Source organism: Fragaria vesca, linkage group LG6 (assembly GCF_000184155.1).
Source record: "Fragaria vesca subsp. vesca linkage group LG6, FraVesHawaii_1.0, whole genome shotgun sequence".
NCBI classification, from domain to species: Eukaryota; Viridiplantae; Streptophyta; class Magnoliopsida; order Rosales; family Rosaceae; genus Fragaria; species Fragaria vesca.
The window spans coordinates 13,316,562-13,332,276 of NC_020496.1; the positions used below are offsets into that span (position 1 = coordinate 13,316,562).

Genomic DNA, 15,715 nt, shown 5'->3' on the forward strand with positions numbered 1-15,715 from the left:
TCACCAACAGTGGATGAATAGTAACTTGTCTGTCACAGATTTACTGTTGATGAATAGTACTTGTCTGTCACAGATTTACTGTTGATACTTTTGGTGGGAATTTTGACTGGGACTTTAATAGGGCTGATCTTGCTTTTGGACCAGTCTTGACTAAAACTAAACAAACTCAGCATATGGATCTTGACTATCTTCATAATCGGCCCACCTGGTTGTTTGACTGGGAAAACCTTGATGACTATGAGCTGATGAAGATCCTGATGGAGAGTGTTCTCCTTCATCATCTGTGGATAAACTGGCCGCCTGTTGTAGTAATTGTTTGGCCAATTCTTTTAATTCATCTGCTTTGGAGGATGAGGATGAACTGGAGACTATTTTCTTAGAAGAGGATGGTGACTGAGGAGTCTGAGACTTTAACTGGGGGATCGGAGATGTTGGCTGAATAAAGACTGAAGCTCTTGAAGTGGATGGAATAACTGAAAATTCTTCACTGAATTGGGATAAAACTCTTTCAGAATTGAATTTATCCCACCATTTGACTAAAAGTTGTCGTAAGACCATATGATTTTTAGATTCAAGTTTATATTGCCATTTGAAAATCCAAGGAATTTTATATTTAGCCATGAATTTGAGAGTGGGGGGAAACCTTTTCTCATATTCTGAAAAAAACATAACTGAAACAAATTTAGTGACTGCATTCTGGAGATTTGAGGGGAGAAGGTCATGAGGGCATCCATGATTACTCCACCAATCTCTAAACCACATAGGGAATTGGCGATTGAATTTTCTATCAAAATTGAGAAATCATGAATGGCTAAAATCTTCGGTTTGGTAGAGAAAGATTTTACTCCATGCTTCAATGTAATCATGATAAGTAAATGTGAGTGTGTCTAATTTGTGAGAAGTAGAGGGGGAATCACCCCATTGAGATAATGAAATGATACGGATTATGTAAAGGGAATGATATAATATTTTAGATGGGTCTTTTGGGTCATGGATTGGTTTAATAGATAATGACTGAGATTTAAACAGAATGTTCTTTATAGAATGCTAAAGGTTTACCGGGAAGGTAATGAGAATTTGGGCCAAAATAACTTTTTACTAAAGAGATGGGATTTTTTAAATGACTCATAGAGGGTTCAATATAAAACATGAAATATTCGGCCCTGTCAAAGTAAGGAGATGATTTTTTATAATTGACTGGAGGGTTGGATGAGGAATCTGTTTTGTAGGGGTCGTATTGGTTTACTAAGGCTGACTGGTAATTGGGTTTAATTTGGCTGAGGGTGCTACCAAAAGCACTATACTTATTGTCTATTGGAATGGGGATATGACTTGCATAAGGACAATGCTGGAGGGTGACTCAGGTGATTTTTTCTTAACTGTGGAAGGTGACTCAGATACTGATTTTCTAGGATTTCTCCCTTTGGATGAGCTGGGTTTCATGTTTTGGTACCCTATAGAAATTCACGAGATATATATATATATACACACACACACACACACACATAAGTATGTCATTTGTAATAGAATGATTCTTTTCATTCCTAAGCTCATATTTGGTGTCTCTCTACATAGTCGAAAAATGTCTAATTATAAGGTACACATCTCTTGTTTTTTGATTAATTTTCTTCATTTTAGGTATATTATTATATCATTTCTTATCCTAATCGAGAGAACATTTTACTTAATTTCTACTACTTACATTTCTAATGTACCTATTAAGTAGGGCATGATATGATAATATACCTAAAAAGAAGAAACCTAAAATTGGGTTTAGGGTATGGGTTAAGGTATAGGGTTTAGGGTTTAGGGTATAGGGTTATGGTTTAGGGTTTAGAGTTAGGGTATTGTTTCATGGTATAGGGTTTAGGGTTTAGAGTTAGGGTATTGGTTCATGGTATAGGGTTTAGGGTTTTAGATTTAGATCAGATATCTTATTTATATTATATTTTACCTTATCTATAGATTAGAGAATGAATTCCTTTCATCTAAATTTTTTCATAAAAATAAAGAAAACTACATGATTCTTGCAAATTGATAGAAAAATGTTAGTGTTAGAAAAAAAAAACTACATAATCAAGGTATTTAAGACGGCATCAATTAATCTTATTTACTATATTTATATGTTATAGTTGAATAGTGGTAATTGTGTAAAATTTAGAAAAAATATGACATAATATGTATCATAATTGATACATTTTAGATGTCTATCAAATATGAATAATAGGTGGGTTTTATTTAAAATCACTCTTTAAAATTAGGTGTATATGGAAATCCCCTTGTTTTTAACTCCACAACAGATCATAAGGGAAAACTGGTGGGCTGTTTGAATAATCTTGCAGTTGCCATTAGATGCTCAGCTTTATGTGAAGGAAGACTGATTGATTAGAAACCTGCAATTTCATCTCACCACCGGAAGTTTTACTAATGTGTTCTACGGAAACTTGTTAAGATTGAGTTCAAGCTTGGTACACGACTACACTGGATTCAGGATCTTTAAGTCTCACTGCAAGCAGGATAGACAAATCTTTACTATCATGTGCGGGATTAAGCAACACCCCGTCTAGGACCTTCAATGTACACTATCTGCCGCTGGAAAATAACACAATGCACCAAGAATAGAAGGAAGCGTACCGAGGGTGTCATAAAGTGAAACATATATATGTAATGGCATGGCAGCTACAAGCCTACAAAACAACAAATATAACAACATCATCGACACATTGGTCCATGTATACACGCTTTTTCGTTCTCCAGTTGTGCATCAGTATATATTACTTTGCACTTTGTAGTCGGTCCTTTGTTTCGACCTGTACTCCTCTCATTGATCATCAACATCATCATCATCACCGCCATAAATCTGCATTAGCATTATTTGATCAGATGTCAGTACTCCATTTTGCTACAAATGTGAGTTATTATTTCTGAAATGAGAAAATTTTAGTACAAAAAATACCATATGCAGGAAGGCCTGATTGTTCGAGTAAATCATGCCAATTCCGAATCCAGAAGGCCGAGGTCCTTTCGAGAGAGAGTAGACAATGTGGAACTTCGCACCGGCACTTCGCCACATTGTCTACTCTCTCTCCAAGGACCTTGGCTTCTGAAACTCAGAAACACATCACGGTTGGAAGAAGCAGAGGAGAAAGAAGAAGAGGCACCAAATTGCATGGCCATGAAATCTGGCTTTTTGTTCGATTTCCCGCACGGCTCGCTGATGAAATGAAGGAGCAGAAGAGGATCAGAGGAAGAGGCTCACAAAAATGTGAAGTCAAGGGCGTGTAACATGAGAATGAAACTACCAATAAATGGAGGAGAAGAAGATATAGAAGAAGAAAAGGTGGAGTGGAGTGGAGTGACCACCGAAAGAGCTTTGCAGTTTTACCCACCAATCATGCATATATTTTGCCAAGCAATAATTGGTTTGGTGACCAAGTAAAATAATTGAATTTCACATCCTTTGATGGAAAAAGAATAAAGGTGGAACGTACATGACAAATCAAACACACATTTTCGATACACATATACACAAAGCAGCAACTGTTGTTGTTTGATTCCTGGTGAAGTGAAGAAGCGACAGAAGAGGACCAGGTTATCAGCAGTACGTTCACTGCCCACAGCTTTTAACATGAAGCAAAACCACCAAGAAAAGAAGAAAAGGCAAAGCTGACCAGTCCAACCACCACCGAAAGAGCATCTCATGATGAGAGGGAGAATTTTTTTTGCCAAATCTAATTGTTCATTTGGTTGAAAGGTAGAGCAATTGGCAGTTGTCACCATTTAGTGGTAAAACTGTAAAAGAATTATGGAACAAGGTTGAAGCAAATCCTTGCTTTATGCAGCCTAATCACTTTTGGTTCATCATTCTCTCTTGTTTATGATACAGTACTATACTAAGAAGGTCGTTCTTTCTGTTAGTCTTCTTAAATTGTTTGTGTAAAGTATAAATATTTTGATTTATTGTGAAATTGAGTCCCATCTTTGAGCTCACAAGATAAATGCAAGCATGTTAAAAACAAATGAGGCCAGAATGCATGCTAGTTACCTTGGTCTGAAACTTTGAATATATACACAAGAGAGATGCTTAGTTTGTATACAATGTATGCATAGATAACTTGTGATGATCAGTACTACTGTTCACACTGAAACCTTGGTTTGATCTATTCTTATCCCACTTTATGATCCTTCAAAATCTATCATTTAAATTATACCCTACACAGGACTAAAAGAGGCTCAAAACTCAAAAGCCAACACCATAAAATAAATCAATTGTAGAAATTAAATCTGCTTTCTGTAATTTCAGAAGTTAAAAAGCTGCTTTCTAGCTATATAGATCAACCAAGACCAGTTGTGCTAATTAGAGTCGATAGCTACCTCATTATTCTTATATAATGGCTGGAAAATATCTTGGCAAGAAGGTTGTTCTCTCTGTTAATGAAGATGATGATAGTGACCATGATAGTGTTTCCTGTGGCAGTGATGGCAATGACTGCGATAACGAAGACACTGGAAGCCACTGTGGCCTTTCACTACAGAAGCTGAATTTAGGACCAAGAAAGAAGCTTCTTGTTTTCAGTCTCAACGGATGTTTAATCCACAGGGTTTACGGGCATGACAAGGCCAACATTCCAAGTGATCGTAGTCCTGATGGCACATATGGAAAACATCTAGGTACATACCTTCAAAGTAAATGTTCATTGATTGGATCAGCACTGCTTCATTGACATTTTGTGTTCATTATAGTTTTACGTTTCTTTTCTTGGTCTGCAGTTTTCAAAAGACCTTTTGCAGAAGAGTTTATGCAGTTCTGTCTCGAAAGATTTGAAATTGGAATATGGTCTTCTGCCCAAGAGTCAGTGTTCTAACTACTTAGCCTTTTTATTCATGTTCTTACCTGGCCTTAAGATTTGTATTCTTTGAAGTTCAAATTTAAGATTCATTATCAGGGGACCTTAATTTCATCCCTATAATGTGAATGATTAACAGGAAACATGTTGATGGTATCTTGGAGTCTGTAATGGGAAGAATCAGAAATAGGCTGTCATTTGTTTGGGTACACTCGACTAACTATTAGTATCTTAATTCTTGTATAAAGATATATGCAACTCTAGTAGATATACCGGATAAAGATCAACCATAACAGTCATTTTCTTTTTTGTCATTGTTCAATAGGATCAAGCTGAATGCACTGATACCGGGTTCAAGTCGGTAGAGAATACACGGAAGCCTTTGTTTGTTAAAGATCTGAAGGGATTGTGGAAATATCTTGATCGGAAGTATTCTGAATCTGACACACTGTTGATTGATGATAAGCCTTACAAAGCCCTGCTTAATCCTGTAATGAATTAATTTCTTCCAGTTCTTATATTCTGCCTTCTCTGTTTATTCTGTATGGGACATTCGATGATGTCAAGTATTCTCTATAGCGAGGTACTGAATCTATTTGGTTCATGTGACAGCCTCACACAGGGATATTCCTTGATTCCTACACAGCTGACAATGTCGATGACAATGCGTTAGGTAATATAATCATGTAAAGTTTTATATAGTCCAAATGAGATCAAATTATCTGTTTGATTTCTGGGAAACAATAATCATGATCAATGTTGTCATTGTTGTGTATATACTTGAATTGGTTGATTTAGCTAATAGCTTCTTTGTGACTATGCATTTATAGATCCAAAGGGAAAGCTTGGGAAGTTTTTGGATGGTCTTGCAGTAGCAAAGGATGTGCAGCTTTATGTGAAGGACAACCCGTTCGATCAGCCTGCGATTTCACAGGACCATCCTGAATGGAAGTTTTACTCATCTGTTCTACAAAAGCTGGGGAAGCGACAAAAGCCTTGAGATTTGGAGTTGAATGAGTTCATGGAGAACTTCTTTATGGTCCTTGGCTCCTTGAAATATCTTGAATAAAACTGCTGCTGGCTTGATCATTTTCTTTAATATTAGCCTTCCAAATTATTTCTTATGCTTATAGTTTAGTAAATGTTAGGAAAGAAGTTATGTGTATCATGTGTATTTAGGATTGTATCATAATTATATCCTTAGATATATGCTGCCTTTTATGTTCCTCTTTAATATAGGGATAGTTTCCTTGTATAGTTGATTCTCTTGTAATACGTTTCTGTGTATATCCTTGGTGATTGAATGAATGAAAGTATTCCAGCAAAATATCATCTTTTTTCAGTAAATTAGTGAGCAGTACTTGTTATAGTCTTCAAAATACACATCCACTCTGTTTCTTTATATTTTTATTCGAGCAACAAACAATGGTTCACACAATCATCTGATATTATTCATCAAATACTGGAGTTATAATGGTTAAACAAGGAGAAACCACCCCCTACAGCAGCAAGAGCTTAAATTACATAACAAAATTTTAAATCCAATGAGAGCTAACCCTTGAAGGGTCAAGCCTTGGTGCTTGCCGTTCCTCATTAGGGGTGTCAACAGTGCAGCCAGTATCCATTTTCTTGTCTATGCATGCCATTAAAGCAAGTTAAGAGAGCCTGAATCCCAAGCAACGACTTGAATTGAATTTGACTCATTGGAATTCAAGATAACACTGACCAAGCAGTGATAGCAACCGAAATCGGGCGTTTCAATTAAAAACTATTTTGTGTCAATTGTAGTATATAGCAAATAAGGGTATCGTTATAAAAACTGGGGATTGAGGGTAAGTACCTTTACAATTTACGTTAATTACAAAACAAGAAAAAACAAAAGATAATAGTACTAGAAATATGGGGTTTTGTGATTATAAACAAGAGAAAACAAAGAAACAAAATAAATCAGAAAAGATCAGATGGATGAGACGTTAGAGACTTGGAAATCCACCACCAAGTATGTTTCAAGACATGTTAACAACCAATGCTTCAATCATTAAGTCGCAAATCGGTATCAATCAAGAACAAACCGTGAACGCACTGCGTAAGTCCTTATTACTTTCCTTAATTACTTAAGCAAGATGAACGCACCATTACTAAGCCTTTAGATTAACCGATCAAGGTATAGAGGCTATCCTATCAACAAATTATTCTAAGCATTAAAATCAATGAAAGGTTGATTGAACAAGTATGCAAAACTAGTGTGGAACGCCTACATAGCATGCAATCCTTTTTTTTTTGTTTCACCCATTGTCCTATAGATTTTACTACTTTGAAATATGCATTTTAACCGTTTAGGAGATTAATCAACATATTTCTAGCCCCACTCACAAGTTCATAATGTTCTATGTTACGCATACATGAACATAAACAAGCAAGAGTTCCCCATAAACCAAAACCAAATAAACAATTTGAAAGACTCAATAATTTAAAACCAAGGTTCAAAACAATATCTAAAACATTCTTGGGGCTTCAAACCTTGCCCCTAACTAAGAGAATTCAGCCACACATGGCTGCAAAGTCACACAAGAAGAATAAAAGATGACAAATGAAATGTAACCCGTGGATGATGGAGAGATCAATGATGGCTTAATGGCTTCCTTGTGCGAGTCCACAACTATGGAGGTTCTGATGATGTGTGATCGCTGCCTCTTCCAATCTTCATGTCCTCCTCTTATTTTCTGCTGTGGTTAGGGTTAAGAAACTCTCAAAACTCGTTCATGGGCTTGCCAATGTGGTCTGGGCCTCAAAATAGAAGTTTTGGTCCAAATCAGAAATTCGGGCAGATTGCCTTTCAGCCACTCAAACAGTCATAACTTCTTCTCCAAAATAGGTATTGACAATCCGTAAAAAGTTCTGAAAAGTAGACTCTTGTAGCTTTCCATTGATATATGACACATCTCCTGAATCGTTGTGAGATAATCACAATCTTCTTTCGAAGTTGACAGATAATTTCTGGCAGATTTTCTGATTTCTTTCCTTTCACAACATGGATTTCTTTTCCTTCAAGATTTATCCTCTTTCGTCTCTTTTGAGCTCCTCGGCTTTATTTATGACCTAAAAACACAAACTTAGTTAATATGAATATTGTTAAGGGAATTACATAGCTAAATAGGGTCGGAAATACATTATAAACGTAACAATTTGTGCTCCTATCAAGTAGTTCAAGAATTTGAAAAGGGTCCTTGCATTTCCAAGAATCATTAAAAGGGATTTGCCCTTCCTAGATTGAATAAGGGAAGTTGGAACAACTCTTATATGGTTTAATTACTGGGGTTGAAAGCAGTCGAGCAGTTTTATTTCTTTGTCTATAAATTGACAGTCACATAACTCACATGTACAGTTAACAATTGCTATATCATTTTTTAAAGAAGAACTATGCCTGGAAAGAACCGTCCATCCCAAAGAAAGAAGCATCATCCATTCTTTGATTACTCAAGTGATGAGTTTTATGACAGTAGTGATCATTATTATGACAGTGATGATGATTTCTATGATTGCTATACTGCTCATGGCAACAATGATAGTAAAGAAACAGGAAGTGAATCTGGTTTTTCACTAGAGAAGTTGAGTATAAAACCGAGAAAGAAGCTTCTTGTTCTTGGTCTCAATGGGCTTCTGGTCTACCGTTTTTCGATACAACAAGGCTGGATTTCCCACCACTCGTAATCCTAATGGCAGATATGCACATCAACTAGGTATCATCCATTGCCTTTAGTCAAAGTTATGGTATCTATTTGCTTGACAACTTCAACTTAAATATCTAAACTAGAAAACTTACATTTTTTTTTTTTCCCTTCATTTTGCAGTGTTTAGAAGACCCTTTGCTGATGAATTCATGGAATTCTGCCTTGAAAGATTTGAAGTGGCAATTTGGTCTTGTGCGCAAGAGTCAGTTTCTGAATTTTGAAATATTATATTGATTACTTCACCTCATTATACTGGTTTTTACTTCCTTGCTTCTTTTTTAACTATCTTGTTTGCATTTTGTTTTGCTCTTCTGATTGTGCAACGTAAGTACAGAAGAAAAGTTAAGGGTGTATTGCAATGTGCAATTGGACTTCTCAATAGGACTAAACTGTCTGTTGTGTTTGTAAGTTAAAATTATGAATACTTTGCACTAATGTTTTACTCTTTCTCTTAAAAGATGCAGACAACTAAAGTATAATTTTTTTTCTCCTCAATACATGTAGGACCAATAATTTTTTGGAAAGTATTCTGAATCTGATACACTGTTGATTGATGATCAACCTTACCAGGCCCTGCTTAATCCAGTAATTTCATCAAAACTCTTCCTTTTTAATATACTGATAATCTGATATTGTTTAAGGTTTCTAATTTGATTCATGTTGTCTCTGCAGCCTCATTCATCGAGTTTCATGGAATCGTACGATCCTGACAATGCACTGGGTAATGGCTAATACTGTTTAGCAGTTTTTTTTTTTTCGGTTTCGTTTTTTTTTTTTTAACTTCTTGTTGGCTTTTTGCTGATACCTGCCTTGTAACCATGCATCAATAGATCCGTAGGGAGAGCTGGGAGTGTACTTGGATGGCCTTGCAGCTGCAAATGATGTTCAAGTTTATGTGAAGGAGAACCCATTTGGATTGCCTGCAATATCGAATGACCATCCTGATTGGAACTTTTACTCCAATGCTCTCCGTGGACTTGAGGATAAAATCTGAGAAAGGCACTTGTTATATTTGCTAGGAGTTCAATTTCAGTTGTGCTTTTCCTTATGCTGGTCGTTCAAGATCGATTTGTGTTCATTTTCTCTGCCTAGCTGATTATAACAGCGTAATAAATTATGCAATTGACATTTGATTTCTTAGCTAGCCTTGATAATCTGTTTAAAGTTGGTCATGATCAATCCTTCATTGCTTAAGAAAAACGTGCAGATAATTGCTTAAGACACATGTTAAGCTCAATATTAAGGTAGCAATTGTCACAATTTTCTTACAATCCAAGGCTAAATATTCTAACATTAAATGTCAATAAATCTCAAAGGTACAACAATAATTGATAAAGAATGATTAGGTTGATGCTCTCAATTTGTCTTCCTGGGAAATGAAGCAATCATCAAGCTACAAACATAAGACATGATATTCTAGTAAATGCACACACGTCTGTGACTGGAAAACATGACCGTGTGCTGTGAAGCCTGTAATGACTTATCACTCTAATTACCCGGAACAGATAGATTAATGTCTGGAGATGGCCTATGTTCCAACTTCAACTCCATTCCATTCCAACCAGCATTAGTAGGCATGAAAATGGGAGCACTAGTGGGTGTGAAATTGAAGTTCTGGTTTTGGCTCATGCCTTTATCTGATTCTCCATGGCTTTGTGCTGGTAAATGGACTATTGGGGTAAACCTGTTCTCAGTTTCAGGTTGTGCTTGCGAGATAGGTGTTGCTGCGGTGACTGTATCTGGTGCACCTGATATTGGAGAAGCCACTGTGTTCTCACGATGATATTTCTTCTTTTGTGGCTTACAGCCATTCGGCATAAAGCTTCCAACCACAATCTAACAAATTAATAAAAACACAGCTCTGTCAATATGTTTATAACCGGACTTTACATTTTGGAGAAGACAGAATGATTTAGTTAAACTGCACATATTTGCTACTTTTTTTTTTTTCGATGAAACATATTTGCTACTTTGCTAGCGGTCAACTATAACAAAGTTAAGAAACCATTAATGATTCTGACTGGATGTAGTTCTTCAGTTCCAATGAGCCAAAAGATACTATTAATTCACTAGCTTCAGTCAGGTGTCATGTTAGATTCTGTGTATGCCTTCAGGACTCTGCTTTTCTATACCTGACTAGTCATTGGTCAGGTGCCAATGTGCCATAGTGAATTAAGCATTATCATATCAGACATAGCTTATCAAAGCTCAAATGGAAATATCTAAAGAAGTCCTTACTTGGATAGGACTCGCAGCTGTTAGCATACCAGCAATGCTACCACCAATCACCCGACCATCCGGTCCAGCCAATGAGACACTCAAGCCGCCAGTCCGGCTTCTTATGCCACCAATCTCAGTGACTGTAAACGACCCAGATAAAGACAACAACTCAAAACGGCCCTGCAATGTAAGTGTGATTTTTTAGAGGATGCTAATCAAAATAATGAATCTCCACAGTGACATACAAAATGAGCACGACCGTGAAACAACATCAGAAATAGCATTTGAAAGCCGCAATTTTGTTGTTTGTTTGTTTGTTACACACAGAACAACTAAATCAATTACACAGATCGACTTGTATACAATTCCAAACAAAACAACAGCTAAACAATGTTGTGAGGAAGTGCATAAGAATCTGAGATCATACCTCATAAGTCAAAATACCACCAGTAGAACCTGGTTGGCGAATGGTGACATTTGAGACAGCTCCATTAGCAGAGAGAATGCAAATCCCTCGAGGACCCTTCTCAGAAAACAAAAGAATTCTCCCTGCAACATCCTGCAATTCGACAATATCAGACCAACAGTCATTCAAATACCCAAAACCAAACATCCTCAGTACTATATATTCATTACCTCTCCAGTGCCAACAGTAACCACATGTGGTGTGAAGTCGTTACCTGCTGTATCTGCAAACAAAGTAACAAACCCACCCTCCACCTCAGATTAACACATATTAGATATCACAATTAAGTTCATCAAAAGCTTCATCAAAAGCTTGATTATACATCTTTAATTGGCAAACCTCAACAAATTACAACCTTTACTCTCTCTAAACAATCATCTTAGACCAAATCTGTACCCATTTTGATTCAAACAATCAAATTATACAGAAAGCTTTCAGATCTACATCCTACCATAATTAAGTTATACCAATCCTCCCATTACCAACACAATCTGTTCATCAATAGTCTGTTTTGGTTGGTGAGAGAATGTCAGAAAATAACAAAAAGAAACAGAGACAAACCAAATGATCAAAACAAAAAAGTTCCTTTCTTTTTTCCTTGTTTTGGGTAGGTAAGTTGACCTAGATACATCAAAAACATGGAGGAAATAACAAGGGAAAATCAACCCAGTACCAACCACATTTTCAAAATCCCAAATGAAGTTTCTCTTTTCCTTTATTTTCTTGACCAAAAAAAAAAAATCCTCTCAACTCACCTAAAGAAGCAAGAACCTGCCAGTTGCCGGATCCAGCCGGCCTTCCTCTTCCCTTCTTTACAGAAAACTCTGAAGGATTGGGAGAACCCGGCGAGAGATAAAACCCTGGCGGCGGCGACACGTGAGTCACGTGAGTCGAGTTGTGGGTCTGGCCCGGCCTCAAGTTCCCATCAGCATCGTACTTTCTGGGTCTCCCTCTCTTCTTCTTCCCAGACAAGTCAACATTTCCTTGAACTCCAACAACACCACCTGTGTTTGGTGCAACTAGTGCTTGTGCTGTTGTAACTGCTGCAACTGTTGTTGTTGTTGTTGGTGGTGGTGCTGTTGGAGTGGGAACGAGTAGTGTGGTGTCTGAGGTGACGTTGACCGCCGTGTTGACCACCTGAGACGAGACGTCGAGGGTGTGGTTGAAGGAGTTGGGTGGGGGTGAGTCGGTGTCGGAGTTGCCGAGTGAGCCAGAGAAGGAGCTTTCCTTTTCTTCCATGAAAGAAGACGAAGAAGAAGAAGAAGAAGCAGAAGCAGAAGAGGTTGGAAGTTTGAAAGGGAAGGGTTTAATCTGAATGGCGCCAGAAGTAGAAGGGAAAGGCTTTTTAGTTTAGACAAAACTTCCCTCCATTAAAGAAGGAAGAAAAGGACTGTGAAACTGCTCATTTTCTGATTTTCTTGTCTGGACTCCACCGTCCCGTGACGAAATTACCATCCGGACTCTTTTCGACATTCCCATTTTACCCCTCTCATATTAGGGGATAATAATTAAATTTCAAATGTTTTATAAATTTAAAATATAGTTTTCATTATCAGAAAGTTTATCTGGAGTTCTGGAGTTCTAGATGGGACAGGAAAAATTGATCAATATCACTTTTATTGGGCAATGGACATGTGATATTCTTAAGGAATCGTCTACCTTTCAAGTTCACAGAGTCTTATTACCGTGGTCCACTAATGCATCGACTATTAAAGTCTCAATCGGTAATCATCTACAATCATAGTGTTGAATCCACTAACCAAAAACAAATCGAGTATTGAACAGTTTTCCATGCCATATAACAACCAAGCCCGAACATGAGGTGAGCCTAAAGAGGCAACAACCTCAGGCCCCAAATTTTGAGGGCACCAAAATGTGCTCAACCACAGACCATGCACATGATAGTACTACGAGGAATTGAGGATAGTACATTTGTATTTAGCATATGATGCATGCATGATATCAATCACATACATACATATTCATCTCTCCTTTTTCCTAGTGCAAGCTTAATTTCTTTTGCAATCTAGTTTTTTCCCAATTATTTGTGTCTGATTAAGGTGTTAACGAAATCAAATAGATGGATTCACTTGATGGTCGGCAGTCTAGTAACTCCACCTAATTTAAGTGGAAAGTTGTGTGACATAATGTTGTATAGTCTTCGTTGATTTTTTTTCTCGTATGACCGTTAGAGAGCACCATTTTTGGCATTCGCCTTAGGTCTCAAAATCTCAGATTCAGCCCTGATAACAACGCTAAAAAAATTAACAGAAGTATTATAATAGCTAACAAAGATTGTTTGAGTACCGTTAGATGCATTATTGGAATTTAGGTATGAAAAATCAGCAACTAGTTAAAGTTTAGGTAACATTGGGAGATTTTTCTCTAAATTAAAATATGGTCACTGAAATAAAAATAAAACCCTTTACATAAAGCAAAAAGAAAGGAATAAATATAAATCGAAGGGTAATTTCGTGATTGTAGCTATAATTTCTGCCCTTTGGTGTAATTTTAAAAGCCGGAAAAACAATCCTTACAAGCTGTTGGGATTAAAAGTCCAGTCAAACTGAGCTGGGCTGTTAAAGCTAAAACCTGCAATAAATTAATATTGCTTCTATTAATTTAATTTTTTATGTATTCTACCCCCGAAAAAGGTTCAAATCCCAAGCTTACGTTTCCTAACTCTAATTCATTAATTTTATAAATAATATCTCCAAAAGGTTCTGGTACTTGGCGCCTAAAGTTTCGATAAGCCCACCAGAGGTTAAATGTAACGTTTTGATTTTTGAATATCTTTGAAATTATCAAAATCTTTATTAGACGTTTTTTCTATTATATTCTTTTTAGAAAAGTCAGAAAATTCAAGCTTGAAACTTCTATAAATAATCGTACAATGAGAAAAATTGCAATAGGCAAACTGGCAAAGGCCCAAATTACTTAATTTCATTGTTTTAGCAAGTAGAACAAGGACCGTTGGATTTTCAAGGCGAAAATATTTTAGGTAATTCAATGTTATACCTAACTCGTAGCTCTTTATATATTAACGAAAGTAAAAATTAAATGTAAGAGCACAAGAAATACGAAAACATCATTTTTAGATATTTTTTTTACTTTAGTATCCTATATGTTGATTCTTGAAACTTTATGATTTTGGCTTATTCATATATGGATAAGTATATTAATCAAATAAACAACTTAAAACAACAATAATTAGAGTATTAATCTAGCGTTTACTAAGTGGAGACTTAAAACATTAGATCAAACGATGCTGGACATAATTGAATACTTTCTTAAATATTTGCAAACTTTTTGCTAATGATCACGTAAACTCCTTTAATTTTTTTAATTTTTTGATCAAGAGGTCATACGATTTAAATCAAAGCAAGCAGTACAAAGACGACGTACCCTTGTAGGGTCGTCAGAAAACATCGTCTTGCAGAATTGCAAGTCGTATACTAGATAAAACATAAGCTTTGAAATCTTAAGTACACCCACCTTATAACGATTAAGCACAACTATTCTACAGGTGAAACTATGTTTCGGAGAAAACTATCAAAACTCTACGAAAATCACTAGTTACCTAGACCATAACTCATTCTAAATTAGGGGTCAAAGCCCAAATTCATCCGCTAGAGCTCAATCAGATGAAACCCTAGCTGATGCAGCCCAAACCCAAACAAGCCCAACTCCTAGAGAAACCTTAGCAACCTTCATCTTTTCCTCGCCGTCATCACCATCGGATAGCAGCGGCACCGTCGGAACCAAATCCGGAATCAGAGCCAGAGCACCACCATCCTCCCCAACAACGGAAATATGGTGAATACCTGGTGCATGGCCTCTTGCCGAGATCTGAGACGTAAAGATCTGAATTGAGAGCTCCCAACCGCCGCCAAACAAGCTACCTCCGAGCACTCCAATCCTCTTCAACGTTCCCATTCCATCCCAGGCCACAATTCAATCGGCTTGTATTGCTTCCTCCCTTGTATCAAACCCAAAGGCAAGAACAAAAAGAGAACAACCAAGACCTTTGTTTAGGAGATTCTGATGAACAAAGCCGCCATCACCACCACAAGTTGGACTCGACATCCACCACCGCCTATATAAGGCACGATAGAGCCATCCATCACTGTCTTTGATTAGAGAAAAAGAGACTAGAGAAGAGATCTCCTTCCTCATCAAAAGAGAATTACCGATGCCGGTCAGTTTGGGAATTTTGTCGACTGATGCCGCCGCCGAGTAAAACCCTAACAGAGCTAGGGAGAGAGACATCTTCATGTATAGGTAATGAAAAGAAAAACTACACGTAAACTCCTTTAATGATAAGTGGCCTCACACATAACACATCTTCCCAGTAGGGTTGTCAAAAGAATCATTACATTTTTTTTTTTTTGAAAATATCAATAATATATTGATGAGAAATTTTATTAACACATCCCTAATTACTAGATACA

The 15,715-nt window shown here is 36.8% G+C and overlaps 2 protein-coding genes across 2 annotated transcripts; one reads left to right on the forward strand and one right to left on the reverse strand.

Moving 5' to 3' along the window:
• The first annotated feature begins 4,318 nt into the window (after nt 1-4,318).
• LOC101309461 (uncharacterized protein C2F7.02c-like) lies at nt 4,319-6,170 on the forward strand. The gene is made up of 6 exons (XM_004302991.1): nt 4,319-4,671; nt 4,771-4,852; nt 4,987-5,053; nt 5,173-5,337; nt 5,460-5,520; nt 5,678-6,170. Exons 1-6 carry the CDS (start codon nt 4,392-4,394, stop codon nt 5,845-5,847), a joined length of 825 nt encoding a protein of 274 aa, XP_004303039.1. The 5' UTR covers nt 4,319-4,391; the 3' UTR covers nt 5,848-6,170.
• Nucleotides 6,171-9,879: 3,709 nt separating this feature from the next.
• LOC101309747 lies at nt 9,880-12,506 on the reverse strand. The gene is made up of 5 exons (XM_004302992.1): nt 12,020-12,506; nt 11,435-11,487; nt 11,226-11,357; nt 10,817-10,978; nt 9,880-10,414 (listed from the first exon to the last, which is right to left on the reverse strand). The coding sequence occupies exons 1-5, from the start codon at nt 12,501-12,503 to the stop codon at nt 10,067-10,069; spliced, it is 1,179 nt and encodes a 392-aa protein (XP_004303040.1). The 5' UTR covers nt 12,504-12,506; the 3' UTR covers nt 9,880-10,066.
• Between the last annotated feature and the right edge of the window lie 3,209 nt (nt 12,507-15,715).